Below are 17757 nucleotides of genomic sequence, written 5' to 3'. Positions count from 1 at the left end.
ATCATCGCACCAAGGTCACACTCTCAGCAGCTCTTGGGTCAGCTGTATGGGCTGTCTTGAAGCACCATGAAAGGTTTACACTAACGAGGTCTCATATTAAACACCTTTGTTAGCCGTACGGCGCCTTTTGGGAATTTCCCTTCTGGTTAATCTTATCTGATTTTTGGATGGGTGAAAAGGATTAGTCATGACAACCTAATTGTACATGCAGACAAATGTACGGACCTATCGTGCAATCTTATCATATAGAGTAGTATTCCAAGTTCCTTTTGAGTGTTTATTTAGTCATCAGCTGAAGAGAGACACAATTACTCTCATGTCTTTGTCTATTTGGAGCACTGACAGACCTAATTTTCCAAGTACCAAGGCAACCATTGACAGTTATATTATCTTTTCAGCGATACCACTGAATTAGCTGACAGATAACAACATATTATACTTTTGTTAAAAAAGGAGAGGACATCCTTCCTGGGTCAACTCAGTGGCTGCAAGGTGTTCAGGTTCTGTGGCTGCAGAACAAGCCTAAATCATCAGCCCTCCACCACCGTGCTTGCAGGTTGCTATGAGGCCTTTGTGCTTATATGTTGTTTTAGTTTTCACCAGATGTTGTCCTGTACATTATGACCAAACATCTCTTTTGTCTGTTTTGTTTCATACTGTCATGGACATTTAACATGCTATCTGAAGCCAGTAGAGGCTGATCTGCAACTCTTGAATTTGTATGTCTAACCTTGTGGTGAATTAGGTGGGATGTCCTCTCCTGGGAAGACTGGCAACTGTTTAAAATGTTTCCAACTTGTGTGTAAAAAGTCATAAAACCTTTCCAGATTGATAGGTGGGAATCACATCAACTCTAAGATCATTGCTGATGTATTTCTTCTTGTCATTTAGTTTTCCCCACACACCTTCTACATGTCAGTTTCTGTAGATTAGATAAATGACAGTGTATTGTAACACCTGTTGTTGTTCATCTGAGGTCATTTTACCTAAGTTTAAGACCAAGGTAAGGACCAGATGATTTTGATAATGTCCTATATACTTAAAATCGTATCGTTGCATAATGTGTTTGGCATCTCACCGCATTAAGAACTTTAAATTACAATTTGAGCATGACTCAAAGATCAATAAACTGGATGTTTTTATTTGTATTCAACAGCTACAGGATGGAAATGTTTAAATCCTTTGCATGTGTGTATATAGGGAAAGGTCTGGATGCACAAACGCAAGGACATTACTGAAAGTTTGTGTAACAAGATGCATGTGCAAAAGCGTGTGTCTGTGTTCGTTCCCTTCGGCCCTGTCTGCCCTTTATTAGCAGCAGGTTGACTCTATTCAGCTTGACTTGTGATTAAACCTTTTCATGGTTGGAACTTTCACACCCCTGTGAACTGCGTGAGGTGATTAAGGGCTGTTCAATTTGTAGTCCAGTCCCACTGCTATCCTTCCTCATTGATCTCTTTCAGTCCCTTGAAGTGCGAGCTGCTCACAGCAGGCCTCTCTCTTGGAATAAGAAGACATACCTTCCCCGTCTGTGTCTCCATTTGGGCAAATATGCAAGTATGTGTCTCTTTTGATTATGCTTTATGATTAGTAAAAAATCAATTATCTCTGCAATGAGTGCTGGCCTTTATATATGGTATATAACTTAGGGAGAAATGCTACAACCAGAATAAACTATTGACACCAACAAAAATGAACACTTTGTGTTCTTTGTAGGGATGCTTATGTCTCTATATTACACAAAATAGTTCTTTATTTTTCACCTTTCAAGGTATGACTGACTCCACTTGACTTCACACTTAGATAAGTGCATTTTGAATTTCCCTTTACATAACTGAAACGCAGATACAGCCCTAACACACACTGCACTAGACAAAGAAAGGTTTTTTTTTTTTACATTGCCAATCCAAGAAGTCAAAACACTTCCCACACAGAGCTACGAGGTTAACAAGTGGTTTCAAGACAAATCGCAAAAGCTGATTGTGGTAATGCTTTAATTTTGGATTCGATCAAGCAGCAGATGTCTTTTTTATTATAAGTCATTACCGCTGTCACACATATTAGCATATAAATGGCTTGTAGGCCTACAGAGACCTAAGAAGTTGTCGCACATGTAATTGAACCTGATCCCTGCTCTGTGCAGATGTTCACACACATTGCCATGCACCCAAAGTGGTGAGCGCAATCTCTATGGAGACTCTTCATTTATCAAATCTCTAACCCTCACCTTCGTTCATTGCTGCAACTCTATCAAACCCTAACATCCTAAATGAATACCTGACCCTAACAATGATCTTAGTCTGATTCCTACCTTAGAAACCAAGTCTTGACCCTCAAAAAACCCTCTTGCATTTGTGGGGTCCAGCGTATTGGTCCCCACAAAGCTGCCTAACCCCACAAGCCTAGTGAGCAACTAGTTTTGGATGTGATCTGCAGGGAATTAAAGCTGTGTTCTGTAAAGCTACCTGAAGATTTTACTCCATTCACTTCTCTTATTGTAAAGCAACAGAATGCTAGTCTCTTTTAAAGCCAGGCACTTCGCACTGGACTTTTCATTGGCTCAAGACACAGAAATGATAAAAATGTTTTTAAAAAACAGCAAAATACTTTTTTTGTCGTCATGTCAGATGAGAAAACTGGTTTGCATGGTTGTCAGTCCACTGTCGTACAATACTGAAGGACATTTTGCTGTCCAGAGGAGAATTTCAATTCAATCTATTGAGCAGTATCCTTGTATCCTTGTACAGTTGTGGTATGTTACTGTATGTTTGATAGCAAGAAAAAGCACAGAGAACAGGGGCTCTCTTCCTCTTTTTTTGATTGTTTTCACTTGAGTCTTGTTAGTCTCTGTATTTATAGCCTTCCCTTCCCTTTGTCCATTATCAGTTTGTCGGTTATCTTTGCCTGTTGCACCACCAGTTTCCTTAACCTGGGTTTCTAATTTTCCAGTTTAGATTTCCATTTGGCTTTGGACAGTTTGGATTTCATTCCTTCTTTCGACGCCCTGGCTAACTCCAAAGAGGAGCTTACTCTACTGAGTCTCTTTAAAGTCAGCCCAAGACAAACTTTTACTGGTGTGGTCAGCAGCCAGTTAACTTGGTGCAAAAACAAAAGAAGAGTTGGCTCTGCTCTATCTAAACGTTTTAGTTCACACAATTCACACTATTCACTGCGGAGTCTGTGGGTGCCGTGAATGAATGTATGCGGCCATAGATTGCTCTTTTGTATTTGTTTGGGAAGCTCCAAGCCCATGCCGAGAGAAGGATTGTGGGAACTCAGCCAACACCAAATTTACAAAGACAGACTTGTGTGGAGTCTTTCAACAAGCTCAAAGGTTATTGTCTGCGGACAGTAGCTCCACGAATCGTAGTACGCCTGCCCAGAGTACATGACCCTTTTGTAGATGCCGATCTACTTTGCATCAATGGAATGTGGTCCTCCAACCGGACACTGAAATGAAAACAACTAAAGATTCATCAGTTTCCATATTCACTGCCAAGCATGCAACCTTAAACATGGCTGTTCACTCAGCGCCTGACGTATAGTATCTGACATCAGAAGACTCTATTCTTCTTTTTTCTTCCTCATGTTCAGTTTCCACAATTTGTTTAGGAAGCACTGCAGAGCATTCCACAGAGCAAGAATTACTTTATCTTCCTGTTAAACTGTGTTATCTTTGGTATTTTTCGTGGGTACAACAAAAGACACGAGAACAACTCAGGAATGTGATAAGAATTACATTTCTCTGAATAACAAGAACTGAACTGAAAACGAGTGAATCAGCAGTCAATGTCCAGGGAAAACTCGGAATGACCTTCAGAAAGCCTGGAGAACTGTAGACGACTTCTAAAGAATGCAACAAAGCCTGGCTTTTTGGATATTAAGACATGAGGGGTGGCTCAGGTCTTTTGCACAGTGCTGCATACACATAATAATGTGTTGTTATGCAAGCTGTTCGTACCGTGTCACAGAGACAGAGCATCGATTTAGATCAGTTTATTTCCACAAGTCTCAGTTACTTTTGCCAATGAGAAGCATCCAACCCAACTCACCACCTCTAAAAACTCTGCAAAACTTCAACACAAAGCACTGACACTGATGGCATCGCTTTTTTTCATCCCTTACATGTTTTCAGAAATACATTTCAGTCAACCAGTGTGCGATGTTGTCCATCGAATACCAAAATATTTACTAGACTTCCGCTTAAAGCCTTGCGGATGATCACATTGGCTCTTTCTGCTTCAAGACACATGCATTTGTCTCCTGAAACCTTCATTTCACTGTCCATGTTGATGGGGCTCAGATGTGATTTGTGCATTTCAGTGTCAACACAGATGGATGAGGCTCCTCACCAAGGCTGCCTCTCTGAGTCAGGAGGGGAGCATAAATTATCGCATCCAAGGCTGCGCTCTACATGAAAGAGGCTCACACATACACATAGAAATTACACGGCCACATGTGTGTGGCCATGCCTACATCTGCATGGCTCTACGCATGCCACCAACGAATATTTTCAATCAGTGTGGGGATGGAATTTTGAATAAGAAATCTGCAGTTTTTGAGAAAGTGCAAATGAATCACCTCAAAATGTACTCAGGAGGAAATAATACATCTCCATTTGGCCATTTAGTGGCTTGGAAGGCTGTCTTGCAGGCTGGCTGGGAAAAACTATGACCTGGGTGCTTCCAAATTAGATATTGGCATGATTGCATGTATTACACAGTAGGAGTGCTGCTCTGGCTCAGTCACCCTGCTGCTCTAAATCTGGCCAGTGCTCATCTCAGTAAACACAATGCCACAGCAGGGGGACAGCACCTCCGCGGTCTTATTACGCTGCACATGATTGTTTGACAGAAAAAAAAACTGACACAGTTTTCAATGTATTTTCCCCCTTTGGAATCAAATTGTGTGTATTTCTGGTGACCTGTCCTCTTTAATCTTGTTGGTTTTGAAGTGAGGCATCCAATTAAGCCCACATGCAGCACAAAAATAGTCTTCAGCCTATTACTATAGGGACTGTCACAATTCCACAAGAATCAACCAATTAAAAGAGTTTGAATTAGAATTGACTGACTTTTACAGGAGATATATTCGAACCTCTAAATGGCAGAAGCTGAGGAACACCAATCTATTCACATCAGTCATCATCACCCCCATCCCCAGTTGAAGGGATGAAAGAGGGGTTGAGATGGAAAGGATGCCAGAGGACAGTGCAGGGGATGAGAGAGAAAGGGGGCGAGGGAAAAGGCCAAAGTGGGGACACTGAAATAGACAGAGGACAAACAAAGAAAAAGGGGAGGAGGTAGGGAGAGTGAGGAGGTGGTAACCACCCCCTCTGTCTTTGATCAGTGGTCCATGGGGTACTGAGGCAATGCAGAGAGCTGGTTCACAGCTCCTGAGGAACATAGCTTCACATTCCTCCTTGCTCTTTTCCCACTTCTGCTAAATCATTTGTGCTCTTTCAGACCACGGCAGCTGTGAAAACACATCATGGCTTACTTCATGCCAGAAAAGACCTGGCTTATACACTGCAATGCGATTGTGCCGTCAGTCATAATTCTTAATTACAGTTCCTGCAATGGGAGAGGCTAATGATAGCAGTTTTAACAGGTTTTTGGAACGTACATATGACTGATGATCAGTCATATGTGGTGACAGGTAAAGTATGGCAGCGCTGGACTCAGAGTGACAGAGCTCTCGCAGGAAATCTGTCAGCCCGTGCCTCGATATCCGGAAACATTTCATATTCATGTTCATCTTTATCTCACAGAAGTTGTACTTAGATTCAACTGAGTATAAGTGGCCAGTTATTGGTGACATGAACAGGCCAACTACGGTCTTCGTCATATTGTTTAGATGAGATAAACAACGTGTGTGTGTGAGTGTTGTTTTAGGCGTGTATCTAATGAACCAGACCTATCTGACCCAGTTATTTAGTCCCGTTATGCCATCTTAAAGTCTTGGACCATTCAAGGACATACATTGCGTTGTATGAGCAGAGTGGAAAAGTACAACATAGGAACATGGATTATTCAGAAAAATACAGAATATGGATACATAATGTCTAAGAACAAAGCCAATTATAACACACGCACCCCATGAGTTACACAGCTTCCCACTGCTATTTGGTATCACTGCCTGTACTAGCGCTGACTGAATTCAACAGAACAGTTTTCCCCCGTTCGTTTTCACAAGGTAGTTAAGAGTTAGGCTGCTAAGTTAGTTATTAAACTGCCCTGCGCATCCTGCTGTCTCTCTGAAATCTAACACACCAGTTCAAATATTTCTGTGCAGTGGATTTATTCTTTTTTTAATCTGGTATCACGTAAGAATGTTTGCCAGTCTCTGAGATACATAATCCCTTTTTTTTAAACAGACCTGAACCTACTACATTGTTATGGCATAGCCCACTAGTACCTGCCATATTGCTAATGGTGACGGTTCAATAAAATGCTAATAATAATTTATCTTTAAAGCTTAACAAAAAACTCAATAAATGATAGACACTTAAACAGGGAGCTACTAAAAATTATTTGTGCATCCAGTGTCATTGCCAAGATTGAACTGATATAAAAACATTGACATGACAACAGAAGTGGGTATGTTTAAGATCTCTGACAAAACATAAAGTTGTGGGATTGCTTTGTCAAACATTTCCATTCATTTCATTTATTTTTTTCCAGCACTTACCTACCTAACAAGCCAATGACATATTCAGAACGTTTTGGATTAAAAGATGAAGCCATATTTTCAAAACCTGGTGTATTAATTCAAATTTGGATATTCTGTGTTGATATAATTTAAGGCGATTTATATTAACTTGATGTTGTTGGTTGATTTTAAAAGGTCTTCTATTCAATTAATTTGATTGTCGCGTAGATATCAATAGGTTTAGGTTTATGGGGAAAGGAAAGTTTTCAATGAAAAGCACATGGTTTAACTTTAATTTAAGACGAAATTTTCAGGTAAATGGCTTGATTTGATTTGTAATGTTTTGTAAGCATAAATGAATGTTATGCTAAAAGGATATTCATGTCAGCAAAATAGTTTTAGAAAAAGTACCCTCACAATGACTGTTGGCTCACTCAGCAATGTAATACGGGCTCATTTCCGCTAAATGTTAAGCTTTCTTTGGAAGTGAATGGGTGTATTGAAGCCCCGCCCGCCTCGGATATGACGAGATCCAATGGTAACGCACCGTTAGAGTGGAGGAACATCACATCATCAGCAGTGGTCGTAGTGGTGGGACGGCCCGGCTCCTCTTGGCTTGTCGTCTCTACGGCACTCTTGTTTGTGTATGTGAGCCACCACTTCAGCACTTTATACGACTGGGGAAATTCTCCGAGATATTAGTCTGACGTTTGAAATAGACTAGCGACGGACACGTTGTTGACGAGTGGAGAGTCGCTGTTTAAGGAGGGCAGGTTAAGACTGTTCGACTGCTTTTATTCCGAACCAGCGTTAAAGCCTCTCAGATGCGACCGCGCAGCTAACAAGCTAACTGGAAATGTTTTCAGAAACTGGCTAGTTAGTTAGCTTGCTAGCAAGCTAGCCAAATCTGCTGTTGATTTTTTTTTTTTGTTGTTGTTATTTGTTTGTTTAGGCTCACCAGTTGTGTGTTGCCTTTAGATGCAGTAAATGAAATTACCGAGGCGACACCTCACACTGCGTATGTTGAATGTTTTGAAGCTCCGGTGCCTGTTCGGTTCATATTCTCCAGCGGAGGCTGTATAGTAGGGACAATAGTTTACTGTCCAGGCAACAAGTCTGGCACACACTGCTGCTTGAACATAACTTAAGTATGCACCCGTATGTCTTGTTCTTAGTTGATCTTTTGTTCTAGGTAGGTAGAAACTAACAGTCTGTGCTGACATGACCGTCTTTTGCTAAGCAAAGGTGGTGTTATACAAAGAAAAGTAGGGTGCGACTGGAGATGCCGAGATTTGATTGTGTGGTGTTACTCGGTTGTTTCGGGAAAGCTGTTTTAAGTTAATCAATACCACAACTGACGAGGAAACGAGGTGGATGAACATTATAAATCGCCCACATGCGTTGGATCAGTTCCCGGACTTGTGAAAGGCATCTGAAGCAGAAGGAGGGAGACGCGAGCGCACAGCCCTTGCAGCCCAGGGGAAGATGGCGGAACGTTCCCACAGGAGGTGGTGAGACCAAAACTTCGGGACTTCTTGGATTCATCGCCAGACACTTGAACTCAGATCACAGGACACATGCAGGCCAAAAAACGGTACTTAATTCTGTTCTCCGCTGGCGCGTGTCTCATTGTGCTGTTGTGTTTTGGGGGGATACAAGTCCCGCTGTCCAAACGGGGTCCGAACCGGCGTGATGACCGCAGCCTCTCAGGTTATCACCCCGGGGCGCGGTGGCGTCGCTTGCCCGGGTACCTGCAACCTTTCAGCACCTGGGAGAAGGACCATAGCAATGATCTCAACGAGCACATATCTCCTAAACAGAAGAGGGACATTAACTCAGGCCTTTACACTGGAAAACGCTGCAGAATGGAGTCCTGTTTTGACTTCTCGCTATGTGAGAGGAATGGATTTAAAGTTTACGTGTATCCCCAGCAGAAAGGAGAGAAGATCTCAGAGAGCTATCAGAACATTTTGTCCTCTATTGAAGGGTCCAGGTTCTATACACCAGACCCAGCACAGGCATGTCTGTTTGTCCTGAGTTTGGACACACTGGATCGGGACCAGCTTTCACCCCAGTATGTGCACAACTTGAAAGCAAAAATCCAGAGCCTTCCTTTGTGGAATGAAGGCAGAAATCACATCATCTTTAACTTATACTCTGGCACTTGGCCAGATTACACTGAAGATCTTGGCTTTGACATTGGCCTTGCTATGTTGGCCAAGGCCAGCATCAGCACAGAGAACTTTAGACCTAATTTTGACGTTTCCATCCCTCTTTTTTCTAAAGACCACACTAGGACAGGAGGGGAAAGGGGGTACCTGAAACACAACACAATTCCCCCGTACAGAAAGTACATGCTTGTGTTCAAGGGAAAGAGGTACTTGACTGGAATAGGTTCGGACACTAGGAATGCTTTATATCATGTGCATAACTCGGAGGACGTGGTCCTCCTCACCACCTGTAAGCATGGCAAGGACTGGCAGAAGCACAAGGATGCACGCTGTGACAAAGACAATGCAGAATACGACAGGTGAGTACCTCCCTAGTTTTTCCATACCTTTTAGTCACCGTGTGGGTCCATCACTTCTCTGTTATGAGTTGATATTTGTGTCTGCCAACTTTCTACCTGTCATTATATGTCCTGGTGCCCCGATGGAAATACTTTAAATGAATCAAGTAACTGCTTTATCAGCATGTGTAATGCCCAGTAACACTTTCTCTGTAACTAGTCTCTACCCCCCTCTAAGGGAATATTGAACAGCACAGTAAGATAGCCACAAACACTGCTCTGTGATCATCACTCAGTCCTTTGGCTAAACAATACTGCTTCCTCCGCTCAAATCTGATGAGAAAATTGGCGTCTGTCTTCCAGCCCCCCACCCCAGTCTGTGCTGTGTTGTCACTGGGGTCTGTATGGGGCTGGGTGTTTGATTGTGGCTCAGTAGTGTGGATTAGTTAGGACAAAGCCCTGGTGCCACGAAGGGGAAGCCACTCTGGCTGCTGTTTGCTCAGTCATTTCCCAGACAAGCTCAACTGCATCAGCCAGGAATGCCTTGGCCCCAACCCATGTCCTGTGTGACCCCTCCACTTTTAGGGGGTTTGATGTGGGAGACCCCCTCATCAGCTATTTAACATGTTGCTGCTTTACACTTGTTGGAGACTTTTGGGGTTTCCATTTGAAACCTGAGTAAGAAGACAAGTATTTTTCTACCATTGATCCTCACAGCATTCGCATATTTAGTGGCGGACGATGGAGGAAAATACCGCTGTGGCACTCACTCGCTCAGCTTTTTCCACATCACTCTTAAGACAATAAATCTTTTCCTGCGAACTCACCGCTGCTTGTCGAGCTCTGTCAGGGAATGATTTCACACGGAGAGATGGGTGGCATCTGAGCTGTAGCAAAATTCTCTTGTTATTAAGTAGCGTTGAGGAAGAATAAAGTTTTGTGTATCTAACTCCTAACAGCTTGGCTTGTTTGGATGGTCACAGCATGTTCTATACTCTGGCATCGCCAGTATGCCCCACCGACTTTGATCTGCAGGCTTTATTTTGACCCTCCCATCCAGTGCAAAATGTCTGTAATATTACAAAAACTGATTTACTGATCACAGTATTACCTTGTCTGTGCCCTTGTCCTTTCAGACACATTAAAACAAGTGAAGTAATTGGACTGGCATATCAATGAGCATGCTTATTTAGATCTGTCACCTCATTCAGTCTTGTCTGATTCCCCCCCCGGTTCAGTCCCACCTTTCACCCTCCGTTCTCAGACACCATAATTTAATGCAGTCACATTCACACACATAGTAAAGTTGTTTCTACGTTCACGAGGGATGAATACTGAGGTGTGAATTGATTTAAAACTCCGCCCAGCTCATGGCGAGACGGGAACAATGCAGATCCAGTCGTTGTTCTGTGATCTCCACTCTTGTCTGAAAATAAACCCATTAATGGCGGCAGGTTTGCAACGTGTGCCACGGAAAAAGTTGGTCTCCCTTACGGAGAGCATTTTCTGCATATTTGTTTTTCACGGCTTGCGTGTACAAGAGAGGCAAAGGGAAACGAACATTTCTCATCCAGTTATTATGCATTTTTTATGAGATGTATGTGCCAGATCTGTAGAAAATGTCCTGCAGTGATTTACAGCCTCTTTGGATTCTTTAGCAGTTTGGACATTTTAGTTTCATGCCTGTTGTAACAGGATGATTGAATGATACATTTAATATTATGATCTCTTCAAATCACATTTGATCCAAGAGTGTTTTTCCAAAGGATAGTTGAAGAATAGTATAGTGGCTCAGATTGTAACTTTGTGACATTTCTATAACGTAGATATTTTTTTCCTGAGGATGCTGTTGTCTGAAAGCTTCTGGGGCTGAAAATGTTCAACCCTCGTAAAAGTGCCAGGCTGCTCCTCAGGTGACACTCCAGCACTGCAATCACCTCAGACCCCGTGATAAACATTTTCAGCAGAAGTAGGTATATTTTGTGGAACAAAAGAAACGTACGTAAAAATATCTCACAGCTTTGTGCAGCTGCTTTCAAGACGGATGAAGACGCGCATTCGTTTTTATCTGCGTTCTTATTTGATTTAATGCCATCTTACTCTCGAATGCCAAATTATTTTTTAAATTTGCACAATTTCTGCGCACTACCCGACTCTTTATAAGTTGTGGTGTCTGGTCCCACAGTTTTGGGGCCCAGACAGTGCAGTCTGTGATCTAACTGGGTGGAAGTAATTGTTTCTGTGCCTGGCTGTGGTCCTTTGTGCAACAAATCCCTCTTATCCTCTCCCACTGACAACAAGGAAGTTATGACTGACTGAATATAGCCTCTCACAGTAATTACCATGTAAAGGTCATGCCATGTTTTTGTGTATTAGTTGAAATGCAATGCTCCAGATGTTGTGCTTGGAATCTTTTTTTTAATTCTTTTAATGTAATCTGTATTCATGTTATATGCATGGCAGGGACATCTAGACATCACTTGTCTGACCCACTTGAGTTGAAGAAGTTGGATAATATAATGGAAAAGGGTTTTATTTCTTTATAAATGCAGGGTGTATGTTTTAAATTATTTCAGTTGTCAAGTCAAATGCTAACTCTTTGTGTTTCTGGAGTAAACTTAGCTTGGCCCTGTTTACATGTTGGCCCACTGCTGTGGTTGGTCAGCTTTCTGCTTCCCTCTTCCCCGTGTTGTTCTTTATATATCTGCTCTCAGCCACTGTGTACAAGCTTGTAATTCAGCCAAAGGAGAGAAGAAAAGATGCAGCAGGAGGCAGGTCAGATGCAATTTTAACCTCCAACTGAAAGCCCATCTCACAGCTTGTTTCCAATTAGGAGGCCCTGCCAAGTACGATTGTATGAGCAAGATAGAGTGAGAGGTGAGGGGCGAGTCACAGAAGAGTGGAAAACAAACTGAGAGGAAGTTGGGGGTAGAAAAAAGGAACACAAAGAACAAACAGCGAGAGCCTGAGAAGCTAAAAAGATGGAGGGAGAGTAAAAGAAAGAGAGGCAGAAAAGAGGAAAACACATAGAAGCTATCCAGCAGGAAGAGGTGAGAGCAGTAGCCGGTTGGCTGCTGACGTTGGTCTGCTAGGTGTATTTATAGACTTGCAGGGTTTTAATCCTCAGTATTGGCCAAAGCCCCTGGTGGAGGGCTGCGAGCCAACTTGATGCAGGCTTTATAGAGCTTGGGGAAAATGATAATCGTTGGGGGAAGATGGTTGATCTGCGTTCCTCCACATGAGCTATATATCCCTCTTTTTACCCTCAATCTTATCTACAGTTTTAACACATTGGCCCTGCAGCTAGATTGGTTTGGTGTGTGGAGACTATTTGAGTGCTTACGGATACATTTTTTTTCTTATTGTGGGGAGGGTAGTCTTGTGGGAAATGTTGGTGAAATATATTTATGCACACAGGTTGTGGAGCAAACGGGGCTCTGATGACACCAACACTCTGAAAGCTCAGATAAAATGCCGTTCCTCACTTGGTTTTGGCACCTCTGCTGTTGCTTACCGTCACTCTTTTCCCCATCCAACTGCACTGCAGCACTGTTTTGTTATAATGTGCCATTTTATTTGGAACAACACATTATGAAGACAGCCTGGCAGTTTTTTTTTTTACACTTGGTAGAAAGTTGGAACATTTTTAGATTAAGAAAATAGAATTTTGGTGCTGATCAGGGTAAACATATCAGGCTTGACAGAGCGTCCTTCCAGTTAACTCCATGTGAAAAGGATGTCTACACTTCAGAGGAAAAGGGGAAAAAATTGCCAGTTAGGCATTTCTTTAGCATGTAGCGAAACGTATCCTCAAGCAGAGCAACACTGAAGTGACTGTTGGACTAAATGTTGCACTCAATTATCCCCTATACAGTGCACTGTTTGAGTCATTTTATGTGGTCCGTTTAAAGTTGTCAGCATGACTTGACATGTTTATTCCACTGGTTGTTTCTGTCCTGTGACTGTCCCACAGGGGAAAAGGCTGGCAGCATCAGCTGAGTTGGGACAAGATCTTCTGAATGCTTTGATTCAGAACAAGTTTCAGACCTTTGCCTGCTGTTGCTCATTTTTAGAGTTTATGACAGAAAAAAGCAATGGTGTCAGTTTTTCTGTTTGCTGATTTGAGATGGACATCGGCAGGGTTATTTTGTTATAACAGAACAGGCTTTTCCAGGCTTTGTGGTTTTTAAGGATTCAGATTCTTTTTGTGAGGCGTACTTTTGGTCAATGACTTTGTGACCTGGCGTCAGAATCTGGCCAAACATGTGATAACTTGCTGTCAGAAAGTCTCACATTCTTCAACATGTACTTGAGTAGTTTCTGTGATTTCCATATTTCCCTCACTCTTTTTTGTTAACCTTCTCATTCAAATTCAAATGTGCTTTATTTGCCTGAAGGGCTTTTTTGTCGCGCTCTCACACTCTATTGAGGCTAGTGGTTTAGGACAGAGGGTAGCACCATTTGTTTGCCATGCTCCCCCTCTATTTCAGCTCTTGTCCTGACAAGATGATGTATGTTTTGTCCTTGGCAGCCATGTGCAGGTGATGTATTCCTCTTGGAATGCTGGAAGAGTGAAAAAGGAAAAGGGATGTCCACATGCCAGACACCACAGTTGATCTATTGAGCCAATAGTGTCGCAGAAAGATGGTAGTGCTGCCAGAACTACTTGGATCCGAGCGGATTGTGGTGTGGAAAAAAAAAAAAGATAGAGGCCAAATCGGAATTGCCTTAACATTTGGAAAGGGTAGGCCAAAGCTGCTGGTGTACCAAAGTCCACTAAGATACCGTGGTCGACTTCAAATGCAGTCTGAAGTCTGCGTTGTGTTGATGTGAATAATGTAATTTGTTGCTTGTGTCAACAGCTGAAAAGGCCTTTAGTTGCACAGCATAAGAGAAGTAAAAAAAAATGATAGTAGTTTTAATATTAATATTTCAAAGGCTTCTCTTGCAACGTCATCTGAAGTGCTGTTAGTGGGTCTTTTAGAGGAGGTAACTTAATGGAACTGACTCATCATTGAGCAAGCCAGTGTTGGCGTGACCCATCAGACCCACATACAGTCCTTCCAAACACTCTGATAAGTTGCTTGCAGGGCATGACAGGGGCTTTCTCAGTTATCCCTCATGTTTAAAGAAATGTTGTGAGCACTACATGCAGAATTAAGGACCACTCTAAAAACCAATGCCAGTCAAGCTTTTAATCCTCGTGTCAGTGTGGAGAGGAGACCTGCAAAGCCCAGAGACATTAAGTCTTTTACCGAGTGTAGTTTTTGACTCGGTGCCAAGAAAACCCCGCAGAATGAGGTTATACGTGTGTCAGTATGGAACACTGGGGGGGAGGCGGGGCTGCGCATTAGAGCTTTATCGCTTGATCATATTTTCATTAATTGCTATTTAGCCTTTCAGCTGTAGTGCGGTCCTTGTTTTGCCACTCGCTGAGCAGACTGCAGCCCAGTGGTTGCCACATTTTAGACTGCATTTTCTGTTGAGATTTAAAGTTGTTTTTTTTTTTTCCTGTGCCTTAAGCGGAGAGAAACAGCAGGAGGGACGGTTAGACTTGTGCAGAAAGTAATTAAACTTCGTTCAAAAGGTTGAAACTTTTTATCCTGGAAACTTCTTTTTTTTTTTTTTTTGCAAGAAAGGTTCTGAATGGCCCAGAAAGAGGTCTCAAAGTTGTTTAAACCCAGTCTATAATACTACTGTGATTGTGTTTTGGTCCGGTGGGTTTGAATCGAGCCGAGCGGGACTGATGTACCATGTGTGTGTGTGAGAGAGGGTGGCAGGTGGCCAAATCGAAGCGCTGCACGTAGCAGATTTCACTCCTTTGGATTGGTAATTAAAATGGATAAAATAAGCGAGTGGGTTCTCAGATATTTATCTATATTTGGGGGGCCGTTCGTAAACTTTGGCAGCCCTTCTAATTATTAAAATTGCATTTGAAACCCAGTTTCGTGCTTTAAATATTTGGCTCTATGTCTTTGAATACTCTCAGAAGCACTTGTAGTAGATTATTGTCGCCAAGTGAGACCATTTTGTGAAGAAAAAAAGCAGCCACCGTGTTGTGGGACTTGGCTGGGTAGTAGTTTGGATTGTCAGATAAAACTGGCACACAAACACATACAGGCATACAGATTATGCTATCTTTCTCTGGCCTTTCGGGCTCCACTTTGTCAGATAACCCAGCACTGTGAGAGGAGGGAATCTCTTTGTACACGGCTTGATAACTCTGAGTATGTGATGGTCTCAGATGTTCTGTGAGACAGTCGTCTTATTCAACCTCTCCTGTCACCCCTGAACAGATGGAGTGGCTATTTAAACTTGCCGTCACGTTTAACTGTAACTCTTGTCTTGATTTTAAAAAAGCAGGAGGAAGAAAATGTGCATCACTGACAAATACTCAAACCAGCTGTTTACCGTGTAAATCACTGAAGATGAGATTAGGAAATTCCTGTGCCATAGAGCTCCAACAGTGCAATTGCAAAAATAAGTGTAAAAATAAAAATAAGTGTAATGAGTACAAAGCAAGATACGTTAAATACAGAGTAAAACAGGTAATGGCAATTTTCGTTGATGGTTGAAAGTGAAATAATATTGCAGCTACTGTTAAAATATTGCACATCTGATAATAAATGATGTCATGTAGAAGTATATCGAACATGATAATGGAAGGACATGACCTTAGAGTGCACATGAGAATGAACAGGATATTGGTGTTGCTATTCTCATTCGGGTGTGTCAGCTTTTCTTCCTGCAGAAAGGGGAGGGGTTATGAAGTTTGATGGCCACAGGTAGAAAAGACCTCCTGTGGCTTTCTGTGGTGCTCCTCTCAGTCTACGGCTGAAGGTGCTCTGATAGGGTGTTACTGAGCAGTTTCCTCAGCATCCTCCTCTCTGACACCTCCACAAAACACTCAAGTTCTACTCCCAGGACAGAACCAGCCTTCCTGACGACCTTATTGAGTCTGTTAGCGTCAGCTGCCTTCAGCCTCCTGCCCCAGCACCACCGAGTGATAGAACATCTGCAGCATGGTTCTGCAGACATTGAAGGATCTGAGTCTCCTGAGGAAATACGGCTTCTGTGTTTTTAGTCCAGTCCAGTTTGTTGTCTATGTGGACGCCCAGTTACTTGTACTCGTCCACAATGTCCACCTCTGTTCTATTGATGGAGAAGGGGTTCGGACGGGTCCTCTGTTTCCTAAAGTCCACCACCAACTCCTTCGTTTTTGGCTGTGTTTTAGAGACTGCTGATAAAGTTTGTACAGTCTCTTGCATTCTCTCACCTGGTGAAATCTGTGACTAACGCGTGTGAGGTCAGAACCAGAGGCCGAGACGGGAGCTATTTTACTCTCCTGCTGTTAAAACTAATTATCTACCTGCAGCAGGAAGCTCTGGAGGCCACAGACTTCATTAACAGATAATAAAGCTTTGTTCAGTGTGTCTGCGAGGATGTAGAGGCTGCACAGAGAGTACGGTTGTGTAGAGTCGGTTCCTCAAAGATACTAAATCTGATGCGATCTGCTGAACTTTGTGGACACGTTGTACTGTGCAGTTTGGCTCGATACCCATACGTTTGACACTGAGGCGGGTGTCATTTGTTGCCAGTGAGAGTGGGTAGATCTGTAGAGCTTTGGATGTTGAACAGAACATCTGTCATTACAATAGTAAATAAGTCAAGATTTTCTTCGATTTGTAAGACTGTTGTGGGTCCCGATCAAAAAGCAAGATGTCTCAGTTGTTATCCCTGTGTATATTGACGTTTTACCTGCTTCACCTGCAGGAGTCGACTTTCAGCAGCGCTGTGACAACAATTTGCACCGACAGTTGTTGCTTATTGAGTCACTTTGAAAGGCTTGGCAAGCAGTCGTATATATGGAGAACATAACAATGTCATATCCACTGACTGGGCTGTACCGTGCTGCAAAAAAGATTGTGTAACTTGGAAACGGAAATGCAACAAATAACACCCACTCACGATCTGTCATTTTCAAGACCGTTGCCAATGTGTTTGTCAAATGCCACACATTTCTGCTAGCTCATGCAATTTTATGTATCCGCTAGGAAACCTGTGGTTATTTTTCTCTTTACCCATCATCATTAGTGCAGCCGCCACCCTGTAATCTCTCCTTCTGCCACCGAGGCGACGGGGCTTCCCTCTTCTGTGTTCTCGTAATTGCGCGGTAATCATCTTTTCCCTCTTGAGAGTTAAAAAGACTGTGTTTACACTTCATTTTTAGTGACTTGACTTGGCTAGACACTAATTTACACTCTCAGTGGCAGAATGAAGCTGCTCTGCAGATTATTTTTCACTGGTTTCCCAGAGGCTCATACCCCCCCACCCGCTCTCGTCAGTGTGTCCGTGTCGGATAGTTTTTGCGGTTAAGGCTGCACTGAAAGATGCAATTCACCAGCAACAGCAGAATAGTTATTTTATCTTGTAACTCATCTGTGGCGGAGCATTGACTGTGACAGCAGAGTTAGCTCACTCTTATTTATTTTCAGCTCTCACATAGAATTGCAGTCAATTAACAATAGCTCGTGAAATGTGTTGTTGGTTCTTTTAAGTGGGCCATCTGTGCTGGTTAATATTCATGGTTACACTCA

General features: G+C 42.6%; 1 protein-coding gene across 1 annotated transcript in view; it reads left to right on the top strand.

Moving 5' to 3' along the window:
• Positions 1–7208: 7208 nt before the first annotated feature.
• LOC140316732 (exostosin-1a-like) overlaps positions 7209–17757 on the top strand; it is a 31485-nt gene continuing 20936 nt past the window's right edge. The window contains exon 1 of the mRNA XM_072394681.1: positions 7209–9181. Coding sequence (XP_072250782.1) covers positions 8229–9181 — 953 coding nt within the window. The 5' untranslated portion in view covers positions 7209–8228. The remainder of the gene's footprint in view (positions 9182–17757) is intronic.

Source organism: Leuresthes tenuis, unplaced genomic scaffold (genome assembly GCF_036924035.1).
Source record: "Leuresthes tenuis unplaced genomic scaffold, fLeuTen1.0.hap1 SCAF_10, whole genome shotgun sequence".
Taxonomy (NCBI): Eukaryota; Metazoa; Chordata; class Actinopteri; order Atheriniformes; family Atherinopsidae; genus Leuresthes; species Leuresthes tenuis.
This window is presented reverse-complemented; position numbering and strand designations above follow the sequence as displayed.